At 38.9% G+C, this 21640-nt stretch overlaps 1 protein-coding gene across 1 annotated transcript; it reads left to right on the forward strand.

Annotated features, from left to right (window-relative positions):
* The first annotated feature begins 1125 nt into the window (after window positions 1–1125).
* XG (Xg glycoprotein (Xg blood group)) lies at window positions 1126–21450 on the forward strand. Its single transcript, XM_061988534.1, has 9 exons — window positions 1126–1204; window positions 11785–11826; window positions 12142–12198; window positions 15806–15841; window positions 18050–18115; window positions 19010–19066; window positions 19691–19729; window positions 20006–20125; window positions 21219–21450. Exons 1-9 carry the CDS (start codon window positions 1144–1146, stop codon window positions 21233–21235), a joined length of 495 nt encoding a protein of 164 aa, XP_061844518.1. The 5' UTR covers window positions 1126–1143; the 3' UTR covers window positions 21236–21450.
* The last annotated feature ends 190 nt before the right edge of the window (window positions 21451–21640 follow it).

Genomic DNA, 21640 nt, shown 5'->3' on the forward strand with positions numbered 1-21640 from the left:
TTTTAATATTTGTTTTGTAGTTTGTGTAAAGCAGGAATGCAGTGCACACACTGCATTGTATGTTCTAGTTAACAGAGCTGCGATTGAGGCCAACCTGTGCCCCATATCAGACTGGATCATCCAGCTACACTACGAGTGTACAGATTGGCTGTTAATGGCAGCAGAACCCTGAGTCTATTTGCTGTCTTAGTCAAAACAATCCTGACAAAAGCACCTGCAGCTTACCCCCCAGCTAAGGGGAGGATGCACACCAGTCTCCTGGCTGGCGCCGAGCACTGCTGTGACAGTGGCAGTTCAGTTCAGGAGACAAGTGTGCAGGCATAAGTATGCATGGATATTTGTATTTAAAAATACATCCAGATAAATGGAAAAAATCAAAACAGACAGTGTTTACCTTGCAAAGATAAGCATCCACTGGGGAGCCAAGCAGGCTTTGGTTCAGTAGTCCAACATCACACTTTTCCTTTATAAATTAGGGGATTTTGTCATTGCTCTGTTGACAATTCCCAAGTCTCTGCAAAGCAGACTCTTGGCCTCCACTTCCCTAACAGAGTGGCTTGAGAGAGCGGTAAGGACTGACAGGATTGCCTTTATCAGCAATTGTTGCTCAGCCAAAAACTGAGCAGGGAAGCAGCACTTTGAGGACAGCTTATATCTGACATCTTTTTCAAGCATGTTTCAGAGAAGGCCAGTCTCCTCTCACAAGCTACTTGAGCTCGCACAGCACCACACCCTGCTTTGAAGGCGAGGATGTCAAACAGGTTGGCTTTCCCTCTGGGAAGAATGCGGATTCAGAGCGCACTGGCTCTTTCCTCATTGGGTGCAGCCGCTGGTTCCTCGTCTCTCCACGCTCCCTGCCTGAGTGATAAATAGACTTCTTAGAGAGTGGGTGGCACCTACAGTGCTGCTCACAGCTTGGCCGTAGCCGGGTGGTTTGCTTTTGTTACTTCTTTTATACTGGAAGACGTTTTTAAGGACTTCTCTCTCTGCCGTGGTTGCTTGAGTGTGATGGTGAAAGAACTCTTTGGACAGAGCTGCTGATTCTAAACATCTCCCTGAAACCTTGGCGCTGCGGTTGCAACCTTCTACCATCATTGCTTGGAAAAAAACAACCAGTGCAATCAAGGCACTACATAGAAGACCATGGGGAAACTCGGAAGTATCTTTCTTTTGTGCCTTGGCGTTCTTCTAGTTCATGTAAGAGGTAAGTGACCTTTGCCTTGGCTTATTTTTAGGGCATGGTTATTAAAAGTAAAATAAAAAAAAGAACCCAAACCAAAACCTAAACACCAACCTCTAAAAAATATGCTTGTTTATTTAGAAATGCTTGCTGGTGTTATTTCTCTTTCAGATGATTGCTCATAATAGCTATGCTAGTTGGAGCTTGTTTGTTATAACTTCTTATTTTCTCTTTAGTGTTGTTGCTCCCCTAAAATTATTCACAAGCTTGAACTTGAGTATAAACTTTTTAAATGAAAGCTGTAAAATGAGAGCTTCCAAGGGAACTTAAAGTTTCCAAAGAGATCCCTTAGTGAAATACTAATTTCACGATTTTAGGGCTTTTCTTGGCTATTGATATTCTGAAACATATTAGTTGCATTGTAAAGACAAAATTCTGATTCAGTTTGAAGATGCTTTTGCTTTCATATTGGTGCTCATGTTTACTAATTATAAATTAATAGTTTATTAACCTAAGACAACATATTCCTGAACATGTAATATCCACACACAAGCATTGTTTTTATTGCAGGATTAAGCAAGAATTGAATACATTTTGTACCTATTCTTTTTTTACTAAGAAGGTTTTTGATATCAAACCTAACAGGATAATCCCCATCTGCATCTGCCATGTAGTGTACCTGTAACCTATTCTTTTTTTGTATATTAGCATTACTTAGAAAACTTGTAGTGCAGTATTTAACTGCAGGAAGAAATCAATCATCAACCACGAGTTCCAAAATAGTTTCCACTGTTCATCATTCCACCACCCTTGATTTAACTGAAGTCCCTAAGAGATCTTGCAATGATGCACAGTGAAAAATCCTTTCCTTAAATTAGTGCCATAGTTCCATTTTAACAAATGAGGAATGATTTAGAGGCCTTCAGCTGTAACGTGGAATAGAAACAGCAGAGCAGTAAGACTGTGATGGCCTGTCCCGTAGTACATTGTGAACTGTGGTGATTCACACGATGTTTCACCATTGGCATGCAGAATTTCTTGTTCTGGATGACTCTCTGATTTTGAATATTTCTGTTCATACGAACTGAGCATGGGCAAGACAGTTTCCATATACTCCATCACTTTAATTACAAGGACAGCAAACCTAACAGTTCTTGTTTTATACATGTGATAATTTACAGACAGGTCAGATCCTGCTCGGGGGATGAAGTGATTACAGAAACCTGCTTTGGGCATAGTCTTATGACTATGGAAACTAATACACTCTGAGAAGCAAAATGAATTATTATAAGTCTATGGCAATAGCCACTGAATTTTATCATCAAATATTTACCAGGGATATTTAGAGGAACCACTTTTCAGTCCTAAATAAGACGTGATATAAGCATGGCTTGACCATGTTGGTGAGAAGCTGGTCTGAGTCCTTATGATAGGAATGTCTATGGCATGATTCACCTTTTCATATGCAGCTTTAGTTCTTATCTTGGACACAAAGTGAAACACAGAAAGTTCTACTTGAAAATAAGGAGAAACTTCTCTCCTGTGAGGGTGAGGGAGCCCTGGCACAGGCTGCCCAGGGAGGTTGTGGAGCCTCCTTCTCTGGAGGATTTCAAAACCTGCCTGGACATATTCCTGTGTGACTTGATCAAGGTGAACCTGATTTAGCAGGGGGTCAAGCTAGATGATCTCTAGAGGTCCCTTCCAACTCCTACCATTCTATGATTCTGTGGTCTAAGATGTAACCATCTGTGATAGCTTTTGGAAACTACCATGCCACCATGGGCAGGCCAGATCACGTCTCTGCTCATTCCACGTAGTGTTTCCTTGATGTCCTTCTCTCTTCAGTTAGTTGGTTAGATTAGCTTGGTGAACAAATCTCAACAGAAGCATGGCATAACCAAAGACCATACTGCACAAGGAAAGCAAGACCTCATACAGTTCAGAAACCTATATGCTACCTGCAGTCTTCCATACTTTTATGCACACTCTTTGGCTTTTTTTTTATTTGCAAGCTTAGGCAGGTTACTTGAAGTCTTCCACTTAAGCTGAGATGCAGCAACTAATTGTCTGGGCTTTTAGCCCAACCTAAATGAAAGCAGCTTCATAGAAACTTCATCCACTGAAGTTTGTGCTACCACGAACCATGTCAGTTACTGCAGCTTGTCTGACCTGTGGCCTGTGCACCTATGTGAGTACCTGCAGTGGAGAAGCAGTGCAACCTGAGGGCTCTCCTATATGGAGCTAGAAAGCAGATGAGACTATCACTCAGACTCGACTGCTCAGAAGTCCTCCTCAGATTCTCAGCATAAATGTAATCTTTGTATCTGCAGTCTATCAACTGATAGATCACATGTTTAGTCAGTAACAAAGAGTGAAAAGGTTGATTTAAGATACATTAGGTTTTCTCCTTTGGGTACTGCATTATATGTAGGTAAAAGGAACAGCATTTATTGCTAGCCAGTAAACCATGTACCAGTGTCCAGCTAAGGTTTACAGAGATGTTGACTCAAAACTAATTGTCCTCTCAGTTAATTAGCTAGGCACTTTATGAGGAGAAAATTACAAACCTGTTTGGATCTGAGACACTATGTGACTTAATTTTATGAATAATGTAGTTTTCACTGGAATTAAAAAACAGAATGGGAGAGGTGAAAGCCACAGTCCTCCACTTCTTATAATGCTCCATCAAGCTCCAGTTCTTGCTGTTGCTCTGTGTGAGGTCCCTGAGTACGTACTGAAGCACTGGCAGTATCAACAGGTACATATCAGACAATGAATTCTCTTGTTGCTGGGTGCCAAAACTATTTCACTCCCAATACCAGAGCTGCTATCATCTGTAGGCATTTCAGCACTATCATCCAAGGGAGTGATTGCAGTTGGATAAGTAGACGTACCAGAACCAGTTGAAATGTGAACAACAGCAGACCTGTTGCAACATCAGAGCTTGGGATGAACTAACCACCCACGTGGTTACTCAGCTTTTTGGGTTTGCTTCTCAAATACTGCTGTCATATTGCAAGCCTGATAGCAGTGCCCAAACTGCTGGCTTTCATTATGTATTTTCCCCTCATTTCCATCAGCAATTGTCAATCTTTTTCCATCCTGCTGAGGGTAATTAATAAGTAAATTCTTGTCATCATTCCTTCAAGATTCAAAGTCAATAAAAATGTGCCTTTCTGTGGCATTTTGCCTCATGGTTATGAGAAAAGAGATTCAGGTTGTTTTCATCTTCTTTAATGTCAGAGTCTTCCTTCTTTTTCACAGGAGGAATGAACTATGAATGTTATGGGAAAATACTACCTAAATTTTGATCTGTAGCATAGCATCTCATGAAGGCAAATAGGTCATCCTAGTTGAAAGAAAGGTCTTGAACGGGTTATGGAGATATGTCTCACTTCCACCATATAAGCTTTGCCCAGCAGTGCATTTTTTAACTCCTGGGTAGTTCATCATAAAAGCTAAGTCTCAGCAATATATTTTTAAGAGCAACAATGTTATAGGTTAAATGAAAACAAAGGCCAGAGTAGACAGTAAGATTAGCAGACCAATTAAAGCAAAGTCCTTCCTTATGTCCCAGGTCTTGTAACATTAGTGGTGGAAGAACCAGGGACACACACTTCACACTAAGAACAGTCCTGAGCTCACAGCAACAGAGCCTCGCAGACCACAATTTATATAACATCAAAACTGCAACTCTGCATTGCAGGTTGCCATCTGTGAGGTGAAGAAATTGAGATACAAGCCAGATGTTTCTATTCACAGTGATTGTGCAGACCATTTTGTTCCCTGAGTATAATGGTACCAAAAAGAAAGCTGGCTTTTCTGTTCACAAATCCAACCCAGATTTGCAGAGCATTCTGCAGGCCAAGATCTTTGATTTCTGTTCCCTCCAAAGGCTAAGCTACCAGATCCTCCTCTGAATCTCTTGCTTTTGAAGTTCAGACATCAACTGATGCTCCATCGCCTTTTGCCCAGGGTCATTCAGAGAGGCTTCTCAGTGCACTCCAGCAGCATGTGCAAGTTTTCTTTCAGCTCTGCAGAGGCAGCCTGATTGCTTTTCTCATTTAGTCCAAATGAGATGAGAGGTAGCTCTTGACGCTCTGTAGAGAATTTATTGCTGAACAGACCTGCATGCTGATGTCTAGACATTCTTTCCATCATTATTCTTTTCTAGAAAAAAACATTCTTAATGTCATGAAAGAAAGAAGATGCCGGCCTTGCTTCTTTCCTGTCTTTCATCATAAACACATAAACAAAGAACGTGTATGAAACACCTTGATCATCCATTTTGAGTTGGCAGTATTACTAACCCCCTTGGAAGCAGTATAATTATGCTGATGTGCTACTGTGACTTCAGGGGGCACAGGATTAGTTATACAATAGAATCTCTGAAACAAATTAAACTCCGTGTGAGGTTACAGAACAGCACTACTGAGACCTATGCTACCCACATTGAAAAGCTAAAGGTGTCTTGCATGTATTTTACCAGTGTACTTGGGATGAAGGTGGGAGGAGGAACATCAAAAGACTCTGTAAGCAACAGAAATAGCAGTGCCTGGCATCTCCTTGACCTCCTGCGTTGTCTTCAGTTTCCTCTGTTGTCTCTAAACTACCATCTGGGAAACGTGTGAGTCAGCCAACTGGTACTTTGGCAGTGAGTAGTCACTTCGAGAGCCCAACACAGCTGTTCCTTGTGCAAAACTGTAGAATTTCAGTGGAAACACTCATGTAGGTCTCCTGTTAGAGCCAATCTACTTGTACAGTTCTTATGTAACATGGCCATCATTAAGCCTGACACCTTCAAGCCAAATGGCTGAATATCGTTGACAGCTTCAGGAACCACAGAAAGACAGTGAGAAGCTTTGTTTCAACAGCCCATGCTGTGGCCCAATGTCTACTTCTTCATGACACAAGGCTGAAAATCTGAGTTTCAGTAAGATATGCAGACATATGGTACTGTTTCATCAGATAGCCCAGCTCCTTTGCTCTGCCTGTCATTTTAGAGCACACACCAACTTCTTCTGCACTCACTCTGAAGCAAAATATAGAAAATTATATGTGTTTTATTTTCTGTGTGCAGGGAATGTCACATCATAAAGAACAGCAGCTACCTTTGAACAGATGTTGTTTGTCCACAGCAAAGCAAACACCATCAAACTAGAAGATTTTCTTTCATGTTTGATGAGACCATGCTTCACAGACCAAAAGCAGGACTTCCTCTCTCCCTTTATTAGTGCATCTTATTTGCTGGTAATTATTTAAATGCGTTCTTGTGTGAATAAGTGAGAGAGTCTTTTTAATCTCCCTTGAATTGAAACTATAAACAGAAGCAGCCTAGAAGAAAACATGAAGCCATTAATCAGGTCCATATGCTGTGGTCTATAGATTAGAGCTTAGATCTTAATTACAGATTTGAAAGCATACTCATTTCCCACCCTGACTTCAGGGAGTCATCAGGAAATATGGATTATGAGAGTATTACATCAAAGAAATGGTTCCCGCTCATTGAGATTTTGTCCAAAGTGTCCACTCTGAGGTGTAAACCTTTACGCTCTGACAGAGTATTTCTCACATGAGTAATTTCCTTATAAACAAACATAGCTTGTTCCTGAATAAAGCTGTACCACTAAATGAGTATGTTCTTAATCACATACCTGGGAGAATACATCCTAGTTTCTCATTACAGGAGAAATATGTCTCATGATTGTATAATAAACAGAAATGATCTATACAAAGAATAACTCACCAGCTAAAAAGGACACTCTTCAGCTAAAAAGAACATGAAGTGAGTTCCAGGAACAATTTCAGTAACATATTATTCCTTTTTAGAAAATTTTTGTTCTCATTTGTGACTCACCCTCTTCCTCCTCAGCTTCTGCCAGCTTTGTCATGTTTTAAGCTCATTGTATTCACAAAACAATTCTTATTTTATTATACCGGAGAAAACATTTTCCTTCTTGCTTTTAAATAATGGGAAATCAACTTATTTTCCCTTTCTGTCTAGCTCACATTTTTAAGTTAGTTGCTTCTAATTTATTTGTAACACAGGCAATCTCATTCCAATCATAAGCCTGCTGGCAATCCACTCAAAGCCCATTAATTTAATCACATTAATGACAAAAGGGTTTGTCTAACACATATGTGCATGCATGTATTTGTCCACAGGCATTTATATACTAATATAAGTACATTTTCTCAAGGATTTTAGGTTCCTTTTTAATCCTGGGGTATGCCTATTAAATGCCCGAGGAGTTCATTTCATTTGCCGCATAGTCTGACTTTCATTTAACAATATTCATACTGTTTTATTTAAATGTGTGTCGTTTTAATGGCCACAAGCTGCATTCATGTGGATACAGTGCAGGACTGAGCCTCTTTCTGGAGATTAAAAATTGCAGAGGGATGCCATGGTAGCCTTTTGTCAGAAAACTTCTGACTATAGTCATAATGATGAACAGCTAATATTCACCTGCAGAATCCAGCCTTCTTCCTCATAAATACTCCTCAAAAACTGTGGAGCCTCAGACCCTTGTGATAACAGTCTCCATAGCAGCGTAAATGGATTTTGCATCACCAGCCTTCCACACATGATATTGAAAAGGCCCATAGAAAGTATGGGAATAATGAAAGCAAACATCCTACCCACAAGAATCATGCCTGTAAAACTAAATCTAATACCTTTGAAATTTAACCTTTTGATGCTTGGCTTTATGGAGTCTATTTTCCCCTGTTTGGCTGCTTCAGAGCAGTCTGCTGTTAGCTATGACAGCAAGGTCTACAGTTCATATTATTACTGGCACAGCTATGTGAGTTGGGTGGGGAGGAGGGGATTACATTCCAATCATGGCTGGCAGTGTCAGTAAAAGTCCTACTCTTAGTATAGTTTTTTTGTATAGATGTTTGAGCAGCTAGTATAAACATAATTAAACCAGGGCCTTTCATAATACAAGCCATATATACATCTGGAAGCCTTCCTTTTGTAGCTTAGCAGTTTCTCATTTGCAGATAAGGACTGCTCTGTGGTGTCAGCCAGAACCTTATAAGGATTTTCTCAGATTCTCTGTATTGAATCATTGTGGACCACCCAACAAAAGCCACTGTTGTAATCATTTTATTTCTTTGTAGAAACAAGAATATACCCAGAAGAAAGTCTAGAAGTGGTGCCAAGAAATAGCATACAAGCCCAAAGCAGTAATAACAGAGATAACAGAGAGAGTATCTCCTGCATAGCTAAATCTCTTCGTAACTTTATCCAGGTTAAAAAAAAACCAAATGCAAACAAACAACAGCAATCACACAAACATACATAAAACCCCCAAGCAAATAAAAAAACCCCAAAGGAACAGAGTTCTTTTCTCCCCACAAAAATTTATTTCATCCTTATTTTCATCAGTATATTTCCAGCTGTTTCTGTTATGGAAACTAGCCTAAAAATAAGAAACCATTTTAATATGTGGAAAAATATTCTTTTTTTCAGTCTATTTGTTCTATGAAGAAGCCTGAGTACTGTACTTACCTTGTAATTTATCTTCAGAGCTCTCTGAAGTGACTGCAGTTCCTATTGAGCTAAATATTCTCTGAGTCTCTAACGTATTTTTGTTTTTAGACCCACCATTTTGCAAATGAAACCTGGGCTGTTCAGCTATTTAACCATCTGTTATCCTCCCAAATTAGATTTTTACAATGTCGAGGATCAGTCTCAGATATGAAAATGAGCATTTAAAATTCTACTCCACAAAATCTTTCTCCTTGCGGTCATTTGATGTTATTATCAGAGGAAGTCAAGATGGAAGTCCAAGCAATCTTTTGGTTTATTGGAATATTATTTACCATGCTGCACAAATGTCCACATACAATCTGCTCATCTGCCAAAGTTTATATTTACACAGCCAAAGAGATTTCAATGTAGGTTCCTGTCTTACTCCCAATCAGACATTTTATTACTTGGTTTATCATCAGAAATAATTTTAAAAGATTAATTTGAATAATTTCTGCAGGAGATTGTCAGGCTTCTTTCTTCTTTTTTGAAAACTTATATTGTTGTCTTCTATTCCTCCATTGCTGTCTCAAAAAAACACCTCATGTGTTTTCCCATTTTTTCAATACAGAGCAGACATACAAAAAGAGAGGGAAGCATCAGTGTTGTCCAGGAGAAGGGCAGATGTTAGTAACTGTTTCAGTATGCTGTTTTGCTTTGTTTCTCATGCAATTGGAAGCATCTGCATCATCTTACTTGAATTCCATAATCCCCTTTGATAAGATTCCTCTTCCTATCTATTTTCCTTTCCCAAACTTCAAAAAAATGCTGTACCTGGAAGTTTCCCAGAGCCATCCTTCACGAGAAGATTTTTGTCATGTTGTCTTTACAGCACTAGGACTTTGGTAGCTGCTTTTCATATCATTAGTTCCTACACATCAAGTCCTGGAACTGAGGAGTTGGTTTGGCTCCTTTGGTGTTCCAAAATTATTTCTGATGACTCACTGTGATAAGAAATGGTTTGAGCCCTGCCAGCCATATCCTGCAGCAGCAGGGCTCAGGTCAGACAGCCTCCTTCAGCACTCAGAATAAAGAATTATCCAGAGGACAAAACCAAAGGACACTCAAACTTAAGTTCCTCATATTGATGGCACTGAAGAAATGCTTCAGAAAAGCATAATTTGACCATATAAGGCCAGGCAATGCCAAGATGTCAGCCTGCAGGTAGGGGTCTGTATTGGGATCAAATGATCCCTTGGCTGTGTAGCAGCATGTCTGTGACAGCCCACAGGCAGGGGCTCAGGGACAGTAAGGGTTGGTTGTGACCTCAGGGCTTCAGCAGAGAATGTCTTCTGAGGAAGCCATTGGTCAATTTGATGTATTTAAGTATTTAATGGATTCATATTAAAAAAAAAAAAAAAAAAAGAAGAAGGAAAAAGAACCTGTCAGAATCTTGGACTTTTGTCAATCTAAAGACCCAGTCCAGAGGTTACTGGGCTTGTCAAGGCTGGCAGAATAGACAGGGAAAGAGAGCTTGTTGGACAAGGTGATGTTCCAAGATCAGTTCAAATGATAAGAGATAAAATGGTACTCTAATAACATTGCTGGGAAAGCCTTATGCTGTTACCTGCTTTTGCTTTCCAAACATGGGTTTCTCATAATATTTTATAGGGCCAATTTTTGCTTTAGAATGAATTTACTATTTTGCATACCAGCCTCATTTTATCTTTCCTGTCAGACACCAGCTATAATTAAGTTCATACATTTATGTGAAAATCCTCGTGGGAATCAAAACATTTCTACTTCATGTTCTTGTGCTGATTGTTATTTGAGGATCAAACTGGGTTTTACCACTGATAATTGATCTTTCCAGGAGCTCTTTGACACAGGCAAGAGCTATCATTTAGGAACAGTGATGAATGTGAAGAATGACAGGAAGATGGACAGCACCTGTCGAGAAGAGAGGGCTGAGCTGAACTTGGAGTGCTGTCACACTGGAGAACCTCTATCTGTCTCTCTCTGTTCCTGAGCTTCCTTGCTTTGAACACGGATGCCTTTTTTGCTGTGGAGTGTTCACAACTTACCAAGAAAACCACTTCATTGACAAGTTAGGTGCTAAGGCTTTTTAGATGAAATAATAAACAGACATAGATCAAGAGGGTGATTTGATAGAGCACAGTAAAACATTTCTGCTTAGGAAAGCCATGGCGCGTTGTGACTTTTTGTGGGTTTGTTGCAGGCTGATCTTGTATTTGATGTGCAAACGCAAGGACGATGAAATTTCCATCTGGATGAAAACTGATGAATACATGCTCTGCCATGGGATGTTTCATGAGGGCTTTGTGTTAAAGGGAAAGTAGCAGATTGTAGAAAATGGAAAGTAGAACTCACATGAATAACTGTGTGTGTTTGATTCAAAGTCGTATGCCTCAGTTTATATCTTTTAAACATTTTCTAGCTTTACCTACTAACTTCAAACATCAGACTGCTAATTGTCCTACTGTGACAATTAATAACATTATTGTCATCTAACAGAGCAGGAAAGGTTCTTTTCTCCTCTTTCAGATTTTTTAAGGTACAGCAGAAACAAAATCAGGTAAACACATCTTTATAACTTTTACTGCTGGCACATATTACTACTGGAAGAATAAAAAAGAAGAAAAAAAAAGGAGTTGATTCATGTTACAAATGATCACAAGGTGAGCTTGCCAGTAAAGCTGCTCTGCAGCTAAGCTAGTAAAATAATAATGAAGACAGTAAAAATTCTCACCTAATGATTGTGGTTTGAAAGCACTGTGCTGAATGCTACTTTCAGCCATTTCCCAGCAATAGTCCTTGTGCTCTGTAACAGGCAGTCTGTGTTCTTCAAAGGCATGTTTGCATAGTGGCTGGATAAGGATAATTTGAGAGAGGCTTCTCTTTGCACTGAACAAATAGCTTCTTTGAATTACATGAGCCCAAATCACATGGTGATTCAGGATTGCACTGTGAAGGGACAACAGTGTATGGACAGATTTTTCTTTTGCCTCTTACTGGTGTTCTGGCTTTGTCCAGAGCCCTTAGACTTGGAGGTCATGGAAACCTGCCCACTGACTTTGTCTCTTTCTTTCTGTCACCTTCCTTCTAGGTCAACGTGATTTTGATTTAGCTGATGCTCTTGATCACCCAGGTGAGTAAATCTCCTATCTTTATTTTATGATGGCATTTAGACTCAATAATAAATCTTAAGTCCTTTTCCTTGAGGACTGAAATATGAAGTGGCTACTACTTAAGTTAAAGATATACAGAACTGAGAAATGCTAGATTTCAGTGTTTCTGTCATAAAATTGAAATATTCTTTACAATAAAACAACAAAATGCTTTGAAAACATATCCCTTATCTTTAGCCTCTGCTGCTGTACAAAAAGATTTCTTGAATGCAGCTTTTAACCTTCTTTTGTTAAGTTGAAAAAGTTTAAGCCGTTATTGTTTATTGGTCCCACAGATGATATAATTACCAGGAAGCCTACAGTGATCAGAAGACCAACAAGGCCTGTGCTGAGTGAGTAATGAAGACAAGGGATCATAACTGGTTTTAGATATGTAGAAACTGTCTCCCATGGGGTTCTTGATCATACCAGCTAATCTATCGTAGCTGAGATCATTTGTATGAACACTAGCTCTCTTCTGTATGTAAAGTGGTTTTTTTTGACAATTATCAATTACACATCTTTACTGCTTCCAGTAAAGCTTTAGAGCATGACTAATCAGTGATGGCATTTTCTTTCCTGAAGGAAAAAAGGCTGTGAGCAGTGAGAGAATTAAAAGTTTTTAGCTATAGTCCCAAAGATGACAAATGATTATTTCCAATAAACACTCATTATTGCTGAAAAACACAAACCCTGGACAACAACAAAACCATGCATGCATTTCTGATGAAATATTCTATGATAACATTGAGGTTTTTCAACTAAATTTCATTGAAAGAAATTACTGTCTATCAAACAAAATGCTTGAAGCAAGGTGATAAATAACATTAGTCCACACAACAACTTTAAGTCTTTTTTGGATAGACATTTCAAGAAGTCTTTAGGTACACAAGAATGGTTACATTTTCCACATGATTCTCTGGCTCACTATTTGAACAAATAATGGCAGCAATTTGTGAATGTGGCAGCTACTAAATCCTGTAATGGTTTCATTCTTCCTTCTCACTTCATTTCTCAAAGAAAACTTGTGTTTGGCCTGGATTAGAAGTGTCTGTTGTAAAGTACTGCTAAACCACTGCCCTCTACCTAGCTAACTGTCCTGACTTCCTTTAACGTCAGTGGAGAGAAATCTGCATGTCTAGGAATAGTTCATATCACTATAGATGTGGGTTTGTTCTCATCCTAATATACACATTTCAAGTAGGTTACATGATTCATGCCCTAAAAGAGTCTGTCCTCTTCACACGAGGATGCCTGTCATGTGTAAAGGTAACCTAGGGATGCCAATATCTACAGTGAAGCTGACTTAGTCAGGTGGAAGCAATTTGATTTCTCATGACTCTTAAATCTGAGATAACACCATCAGATTATTATCTGCCCTATCTGAATCAATTGCATTAATTCTTGGGAATGAAGAACTCCATGTTTTCCAGACCATTTTGGAAACTCCTTCAGCATTGAAGAAGATTTCAGAGAGTTTAAAAGCAGTTAAAACTGTGTTTTGGTTTCATTTTTTTTTGTTGTTGTTTTTTGTGGGTTTTTTTAAATAAACCATCAATGTTAAAAATCATTTACTGGATTTGGAAAGTGCAGAAAGGTGATTCAAAAGTACGTCCTAGCATCTGCCTGATGCTTCTTAATCTTGTGATTTCCTCAATGTCTCCTTCGACCAGTATCATTGAGAAATTAGTCTGGCTGAGATGATGATTTTGGTTCAGCTGAGGTTAATTACTCTACAGGCCATGTCCTCTGGGCATCATTTCCCACACACCTCTGCCTGAGTTGAAACTCTACTGTAAGAACCTCCCATCTAGTGTAACACAATTCAATACAAAAATTAATGGGAGGTGAGGTGATGTTTCTTTACAAAATCTCTAGATAACTTGATTTTACCCACTCACAGTCATCCTGCCATTGATTTAATTTAGACGTATGTTCAAACCCACATACTCATGTTCACCGAGACGTGTGTGCTTAGGTGGTCTGGTGAGTATCATGTGCAACATGGGACAAGGTATGCCAGCTACTGACTTCTTATCCTTTCTCTGTGGTTCTTGATCAGAAATGACAATCTAGTTTATGTGCAGATCTTTCGTGCCCTTTAGGAGTCATCAGCTATTATGGAGAGGTCCTTTGTGTCATAAACTTGCTTAATTCAGCATCTCTGAACCCTAGGCCAGGTTGCTGCCCACTATCTGGTTTTGCTTATTTAGGATACACAGAACTACATCTACAGTCTATTTTCTGGGTGGGCAAACAGGAAAAGTACTGTAATAGGTGATATGATGCAACCTTTCGCTTTGGAATGCCCTTCTGTTTTTCCTCTGCTGACAAGCTGTCTATGCTGTTGTCTCATCGGAGCACAAGCATGCTGGTTTTGACAGAAAAAACACATTCCTCATTTTTACTGCTGGGAAGGCTGACCTTTATAGTATGTTCTTTTAATCCTTTGCTCTGCTGGTTTTTTCTGACTCCTACAGACACACATACTTCCATTTGTATTTCACTCATATCAGCCTTAGCACTTCTGCCATAAATCTCTGTGTGAATCCTCAAGAGTAGAACCCTGCCTTTTACCTGAATTCTTCACCTCAATAATAAATTTCATCCAGTTTGCAATTTATTTCTTCTTACAGTCTTAGCATTTGACAGGTACAAGTATTTTTGAAATGTAACTCTGCTGGCCAGACACAGACAGGATTCGACACCTGACAAGAACAAACCGAGGCATGTAGTATGAATTTGATTATATTCCTGCCAGATTTCCTGGTGACATCAAAGCATTTCTGATTTGTTACTCAAATGAGACTAGATGCCGTGTAAAGGCAGCTTCCCACTCTCTCTGGGTATAAAGAAAGCAAAGTTTTGCATGGTGATGTATTTGAATGGATTTTCCTGGGTTTTGAGAATTCTGACAAAATTATAATGAAAAAGAAGATGTATTTGAGTGTCTAATTTTCTGTGCCAATAAGTATTTTTATCAAAATTCAAGTGGATTTTGTTGTCCCTTTTCCTCTGATTCATTCTGGTATTCAACATATGTAAGAAGCAAGAAAGGGATTCTTGCAGTAGTGACGACCATCTAATGTATTTCTGTCTATTACTCGGCACCATTTCAAAGCTCACCATCATTCCACACACACCCCAAAATACCACCCACATGCTCATATCCACGCCTACACCTTAGAAATTGAGTTCTCTTGTTCAGGCATCTGCAGCTCATGGATAAATTGTTTACTGGATGGAAAAGCCCATCCAGATAACAGCAAGACATGTACAGTGCTGGGGGAAGAGTCATAGTCTGTTGATCCACTGCCTAACTGCACTTGCAGACATTGAAGTGTACTTTAAAAACTTTATAGTTCAGCCAAATTAAAACAGGCTGTCACCCAGCCTCACACAGATGCGCATGATTGCTTGAAGCTAAATTTTTTATGGCACCATGACCTTTACATAAATTTGTTGGTTCAATTCTCTGCACCCAAGTGGATTTATTATTTCACAGTACTTCTTCTTGAAATGAGTATTCAGTTTTCTGCAGCTCAACAAATTAGGCATATACCAGTTTTAATCACAGACATGCATTTTAATAAATAAGTATATTTACAAGATAGGTAAATTTTAAGGTTTTTAAAAAATGAATTTTATTCACATTCCTGCAGATATATTAAAAAGGTATTGATCTTGATTCCACTATGAGATTCCTTCTGAGCCTATTTAAAGTGTGAAAAAATCTTTCCTATTTTGAGTAGAAAATACTGTATCATTTTTCAATTAATGTGTGCACAAATATTAAATTATTTTTCAAGAAAACTTTAATGTCTTAGTTGAATTTGTGGGACTGACCTGAAAAAAGTTTCTTTCCAAACATTCTGTTGTACATTTTCTGTTAAAACTAACATTTCACTTCCATCAAGAGTTGTAACTCATTTCTCTGTATTTCCTCATTTCCATTTTTAGACAATGACCTGCATTTAGGAGATGCTCTTGGTGGGGGTGAGTACTCTTCTCAAACATAATGGCTGGAGTTTTTTTATAGTCTTTTTCTGAAGTCCATCTAAAAGAGATTTCAAGACTGCAGGAGGAACGTGGTGACTGAAGTAATTACAATTGGTGAACTGCTTGTAGCTTTGCTGATCCCAAATTAGAAATATAGGAAAGAATGTTTCTAAGGTGAGCACTGACAGACATGGCATAGCTTAAGCTTGAAGCAGGCAAGCTGTTATAACATGCTATAACTTCCAGGTATTTCTATAACATTCAGACCTGACCCAGCAAGTGTTCACCATACTGAGCTGAGCTGTGTAGACATATGAAGTCCTTGACTTCGGAAATTTTTACACCACCTTTTGGTTAGTGTGTTTGGGGTACACTAAGGATGTGAAACAGTCTAGAAAGGTTCTTGCACACTGAAATTATCTAAAGTGCAGGTAGTGTTGAATCAAAGATTAAAATTCCACTTGAATCAAGTTTTCACAAAAGAAAAATCACTTCTGAGCCCATTGCACAGAATCTCTGAATTATGACTCTATCACATTAGTCTGATTTACTCATGTTTGAGTCACTGTCATACATTTTGCGTTCTTTCCCATGTCCAGGGCTTTCCGCATTCCCAGGTTCCCCTGTGGCATTTCATGCTTGTGTTTGAATGATATGTTAGTACACACTTTAAAAAGCTGAATCTAATTTTGTTTAGAATTCCCATGTTATTAATTGCATTTCTTCCTGCCTGTACTGTTTCATTCCTGCAAGATTTTAATGAGTATTTTTATGAGAGGATGGGTTTAGTATGTTGATTAAAGCAATAATGAATACCCTAAGTACCCAACTTTTCTTTCAGAGGATGGTAAACAATGTTTCTGTCATTTTTTCTTTGATCCATTTGAAGTACAGGTTCTTAATTGATACTCAAACATGGTATAATGGGATTAATCACATATAGCTCATTATCAACAGCTCTGAAGACATTTTTTCACTAGCTATGCCATAGAATGTATTTTCTCATGCTTCAAGATGACTAAGTGCAGCATCACAAAAGAAATGAGTAACAGGATCATTAGTTTTCTGGTTTTGTGCCATGGTGAGTCTTAGTTCGTTACACACAGCTCTGGAACAGAATAAGTTTCTTCTTTTGAATAGAATTAATTGGGCAAAGTCTGATTCAGCAAAGCTTTAAGACTCTACCTAAAATCCATTGACTGCAGCAGGCTACATTTGCCAGAAGTTAAGCATATATCTAAATAATTTGCTGAATCAGGACCTAAGTGTTACAAACAAACACATTATATTTAGCAGCTAGGCAAGAAGAAAACATGATAAAAGGGCTTGTATTGAAGGTGAAAGAAAGATTAAGAAGGAAAGAAAACAGTATTTATTTGTGACCTAACTGATTTATTCAGAGCTAAATTCATTGTCTGGCTATGAGAACAGTTAAATATGAGATTGAACTGGTTGGAGAGAGGACAGCAAGAAGAGACCAACTCTGTATATACAGAGAAACAGCTCTGGACATTAACTTTGGCAGCTTTTGACCTGAGTTAGCTCTTGCTAATCCAGCACCATGCATACAATTTGGAAACTACTACCAGTCATAAGACCTCCCACTCTACTTAATACATCTCTTCACAATACTTTGGCAAAAATTAAGGACAAATACGAGCATAACGTGTTAAACAACAAAGCTGAAGTCTAAGTTCATTTTGCCCTGTTCAAGAGTAGAAAATTCATCATGCTAAGTTAGATGAATTCAGCATGTTGGATGAAACTAATCTCCAGATCTCAGTAATACCTGCTGATGGCACAAGGAGAATCTGTTGCCTCCTGCCCAGCTCAGAACACCAGTTTCTCTGTTAGCTCTGCGTAACTGCACCACTGACACCTACAGTAACATACTCTTCTTCCCATCTGTCAGCATTAAACAACGTTAGCGCTTGCCGGAGATACATGAAATACTTCTCTTCAACATTTTTGTTAATTCTTCTTGTTTTAACTTTGAAAATATTCCCTTTTCATTTTATAATTAGTTTCAGCAGCTAGCTATTTGTTGATACAGTGTTGGAGACTTTTTAACTGGTGACAAGGTCCTTTTCTTAATTCACTGGAGGACAAATTCAAAATAGTTATAAAATCTCAGGGTCTCCTTCTCATTATTTACAGCTCTCATTTTTTCCTATCCAATCATCTAACAGTATTAATTATTACTAGGTGACATCCCACGACAACCTTTATATCCACCTCTCCCACCACGACCAGGAAGCTACAGTAATTCTGGTAAGAATATTTCCTCCTAAGAAAATTTAGCACTATGAGTTGTTCGCAGTAGGTATTTTGAAGAGTTTACTCTCTTATTTCTTTTTTTAATAGCTTTTATCCTTCCTTCCTTCCAAATCCCTGTAATCATTGTTCTGGACCCACTGTTTGGAAAGATGTTCTGTTGCTGCCCTAAAACTTTTCTCTCTGTCCAAAATATGGGCCATAGACTCCCAAGTGACATGAGACTAACAGTCCTCTGTTTTGCCTTTTTATTTTGGGTATATGTACACTAAACCATGCTATGATTTAAATTTGATGTCTATCCAGAGGGTATAGATAAGCCTATGTCCAAATTCACACCGAGGTGTGCAGCTGAGATGGCCCCAGGGCATATGACAGATGGGACTGGGGAGATTGATGCAAGACACAATTGCTTTTGAGTGTTGTCTCAGACACTCACTTAAACTGCAGGTGTCACGTTTATCCCAGTACCTCTATGTATCCCATATTTACTTCTCATATGATTGTAGGGGTGAGCTGTGGACAGGTGCTTATGGAGTCTCTAGTGGAAAAGAAAAAACGGACTTCCTGCTCCAGGAACCACTGGGATTTGAAATGTCCCTATTATATAAAAATTTGTGCTATTGAGAGCCCAAACCCTCAATTCCCACAGGTGACAATACAGATGCAGAACAGGTAGATACCAACAGTTTCAGTACTCCAGCTTCCAGGTGAATTTGAACAAGTGACCATTCTGTGCAAGATACCTGACCCATCCACCATATTCAAATTGGGATTTAAAAGGCCACTTACCCTTTCCTAGAACATTACAAAAAGACTGCACAAGGGAGCTGAAGGGGTTACCATTGTTCAGATAATTTTGAAACAGAAATCCTAATCTTTATCTTGCAGGTGGTTTTGATGACTCAGATCTCATTGATGGGAAGCCTTTACCACCACATGTAACAGGTAGTATTTGCCAATTCTTGCAGCTTCTCCCTAATACTTGCAACTCATAACCGTCTGGTTTTGCTTTAATAGTAATCTATTTGTCACTGAAGGTCCAGGAAAAGAGTCTGTTATTTTTATTTAGATTAGTTATCCTTTTCCACAAACGATGGCTATGAGTCTGAAACTCGAAACATATTTCTAAACATTTTGTAACTTTCTGGCATATACAGGAACACTAGGACAGTAGCTAGGACAGTTCCAAAGTAAGGAGGTCCTGCTGATAATTGAAAGCAGATGCATCAGTCCTGTGACCTTGACTTAAATTACTGATAAATCACCTGATTGTCAGGGTGTACTGGCCTCTCACTCCTTTGGGAATCGGCTTGATATAAACTGATAAGCATTACCCTTTTTTAATAAGATAATATTCTTCTCAAAAAAAAAAAAAGTCAGGAGGTTAGATGGTTATTCCTCTGTCCAGTGCACCTGTCAGTCGGGATGAGAAGGGGTGCTCTTTTCTCATAGTCCTGCCCAGCTGCCTTCTTTCACCTTCTGCAAGAAATCACACTTTACTAAATAAATACTTTGTTCTGAAAACAATATGAATGACATTTCTTGATGAAACTTCACTCTCTATTCCAGGAGAAGAGGACCATCATTTCAATCATGGAGGAAACACAGGTAGAGTAAATAATTTATTCTATAATTTGTTTCTAATACCATAAAAGAGTAAGAAAATATTAGCCTTATAAAAGTATATAATACATTAGGCTTTAAGACACCATTCTTACACCAGTTGTAACATAATTTTCAGTTTTCTGCTTAATTCTACTTACTGAATTTTCAATGTTTCACCACACAATTCTCACGTTTGGCAAAAGCACACCTTAGTAGATGATATGCTTAAGTGAAATCATTTTAGTGCCTCTGAGAAAAATCTCTCTCTTTTTCCCACAGATTCAGGATTAATAGCTGGAGTTACATCTCCTGTAATTTCTGCTTTTGTAATATTAGTTGTTGGATCAATAGCAGCCTTCTCTGCTTACAAGAACAAGAAACTTTGTTTCAAACCACAGGGTAAGACCAAATCTATTTCTCACTTTCTGAGTTGAAGTAGATGGGAATTTTACAAATAATTTCAGTGAGGGCAGATATAGGTCAGGGATGAGTGCATTTGAAAATTTTGTCTTGAACAAACTCGCTGGTCCATGAGAGGTACTGGTAATAAATATTCTTCATCAAGAACAAGTACAGGAAGCCATAATGTGCCCCTACATATATAACAGATGTATTCCACTTTATGAAGGACATTACATGATGTGAGATCTCTGCCACTGCAGAGCTGACTGACTGTCATGGCTCTATGTGTGGAAACCAGCCTATGTGGCCCAGATCAGCCTAACCTGGAGCACCTCATGTGCCCGCTGGCCTGGGTAGGCCTCCTGATCCAACCTGGGCCATATCCTCCACATGTCTTTCTTGGCTATGAGTCAAGATACCTGGTTGGATTTCCTGGCTGGCCCATCCATGAGGGTCATTTGCCATCACCGTCCCTCTATGCATGCTCATCACAGGGGAGGCAATGGCTCGGGCTGGCCTGGTGCTGCCCTTTGCTTCTGGCTCTTTAGGAACAGCCTGGCTCTTAGTTTCCATAGAGGTCAATTTAAACCTCTGTTTCACATTATTTCTTCCATAATGGGACTAATGACCAAGACATAAGTGAAATGCAGGAGATGTGTGAAAAAGTTTTGTAAGCATTTCTGAGAGATCTGTGATCCTCTGGTGTTTCAGAAAGCCTCAGCCTGGGGGTGCCATGGTGGGCAGCAGGGAAAGGCTTGGGAAGGGTTACACAGGGCAGATCCAGCCGGAGCATGGCCTGAGATGCACTGGGGAGACTGGTCATGGCTGAGAGGGCCATTTGTGCCCTCAGGGTCCTGATAGTTACTTATTTTCCTCTGTTTCTATGGAGTGTAACTATAGCACCAGGTCAGTGATCACATGGACCTCTGGAGATAGGGAGTGAGACAAATTAGGAAAGCTTCTATACATCTCTGAGGATACAAGGTTCCCATATGCTGCTTCAAAAAGACTGGAAGAAAAAACAAGCCCAAAAAACCTTTCAAAGGGCATCTGTGGTGTAAATACTGACTGTTCATTCTTTATTTTTCAGGTGGGGCTACAGTGTAAACTGCTGAAAGAAGAGTTGCCCTCTGATCACAAGCTCTTTCAGCTGGTGACATTCAACCCATAGATCTGACAATTTTTTCCTATTTTATCATTCTAACAAAAGAAAATCGTCTTCCAATTAATGTTTTGTTGAGACACTAAAATGTTGGTCTCTTTTACCTGACATCACTCTTTCACCTTGAGCTTTACTTCATCAAAAACGTGCTTAAAACATGCAGGGATGCTACTGAACTATCCAACCTGCATTCATAAAGGCTTGGATACACATTTTGATTCAGAAGTTATTTGAAACAACAAAGAAATCAAATGTAATCTAAGCTGAAAATAGGGAGATTTTTGTTTGTGAGTATTTAAGTCATCAGACAATTTTTTGGGCCCTGTTTCCAAAATTAACTTAACCCTTTC

Source organism: Colius striatus, chromosome 1 (assembly GCF_028858725.1).
Source record: "Colius striatus isolate bColStr4 chromosome 1, bColStr4.1.hap1, whole genome shotgun sequence".
Classification (NCBI taxonomy): domain Eukaryota; kingdom Metazoa; phylum Chordata; class Aves; order Coliiformes; family Coliidae; genus Colius; species Colius striatus.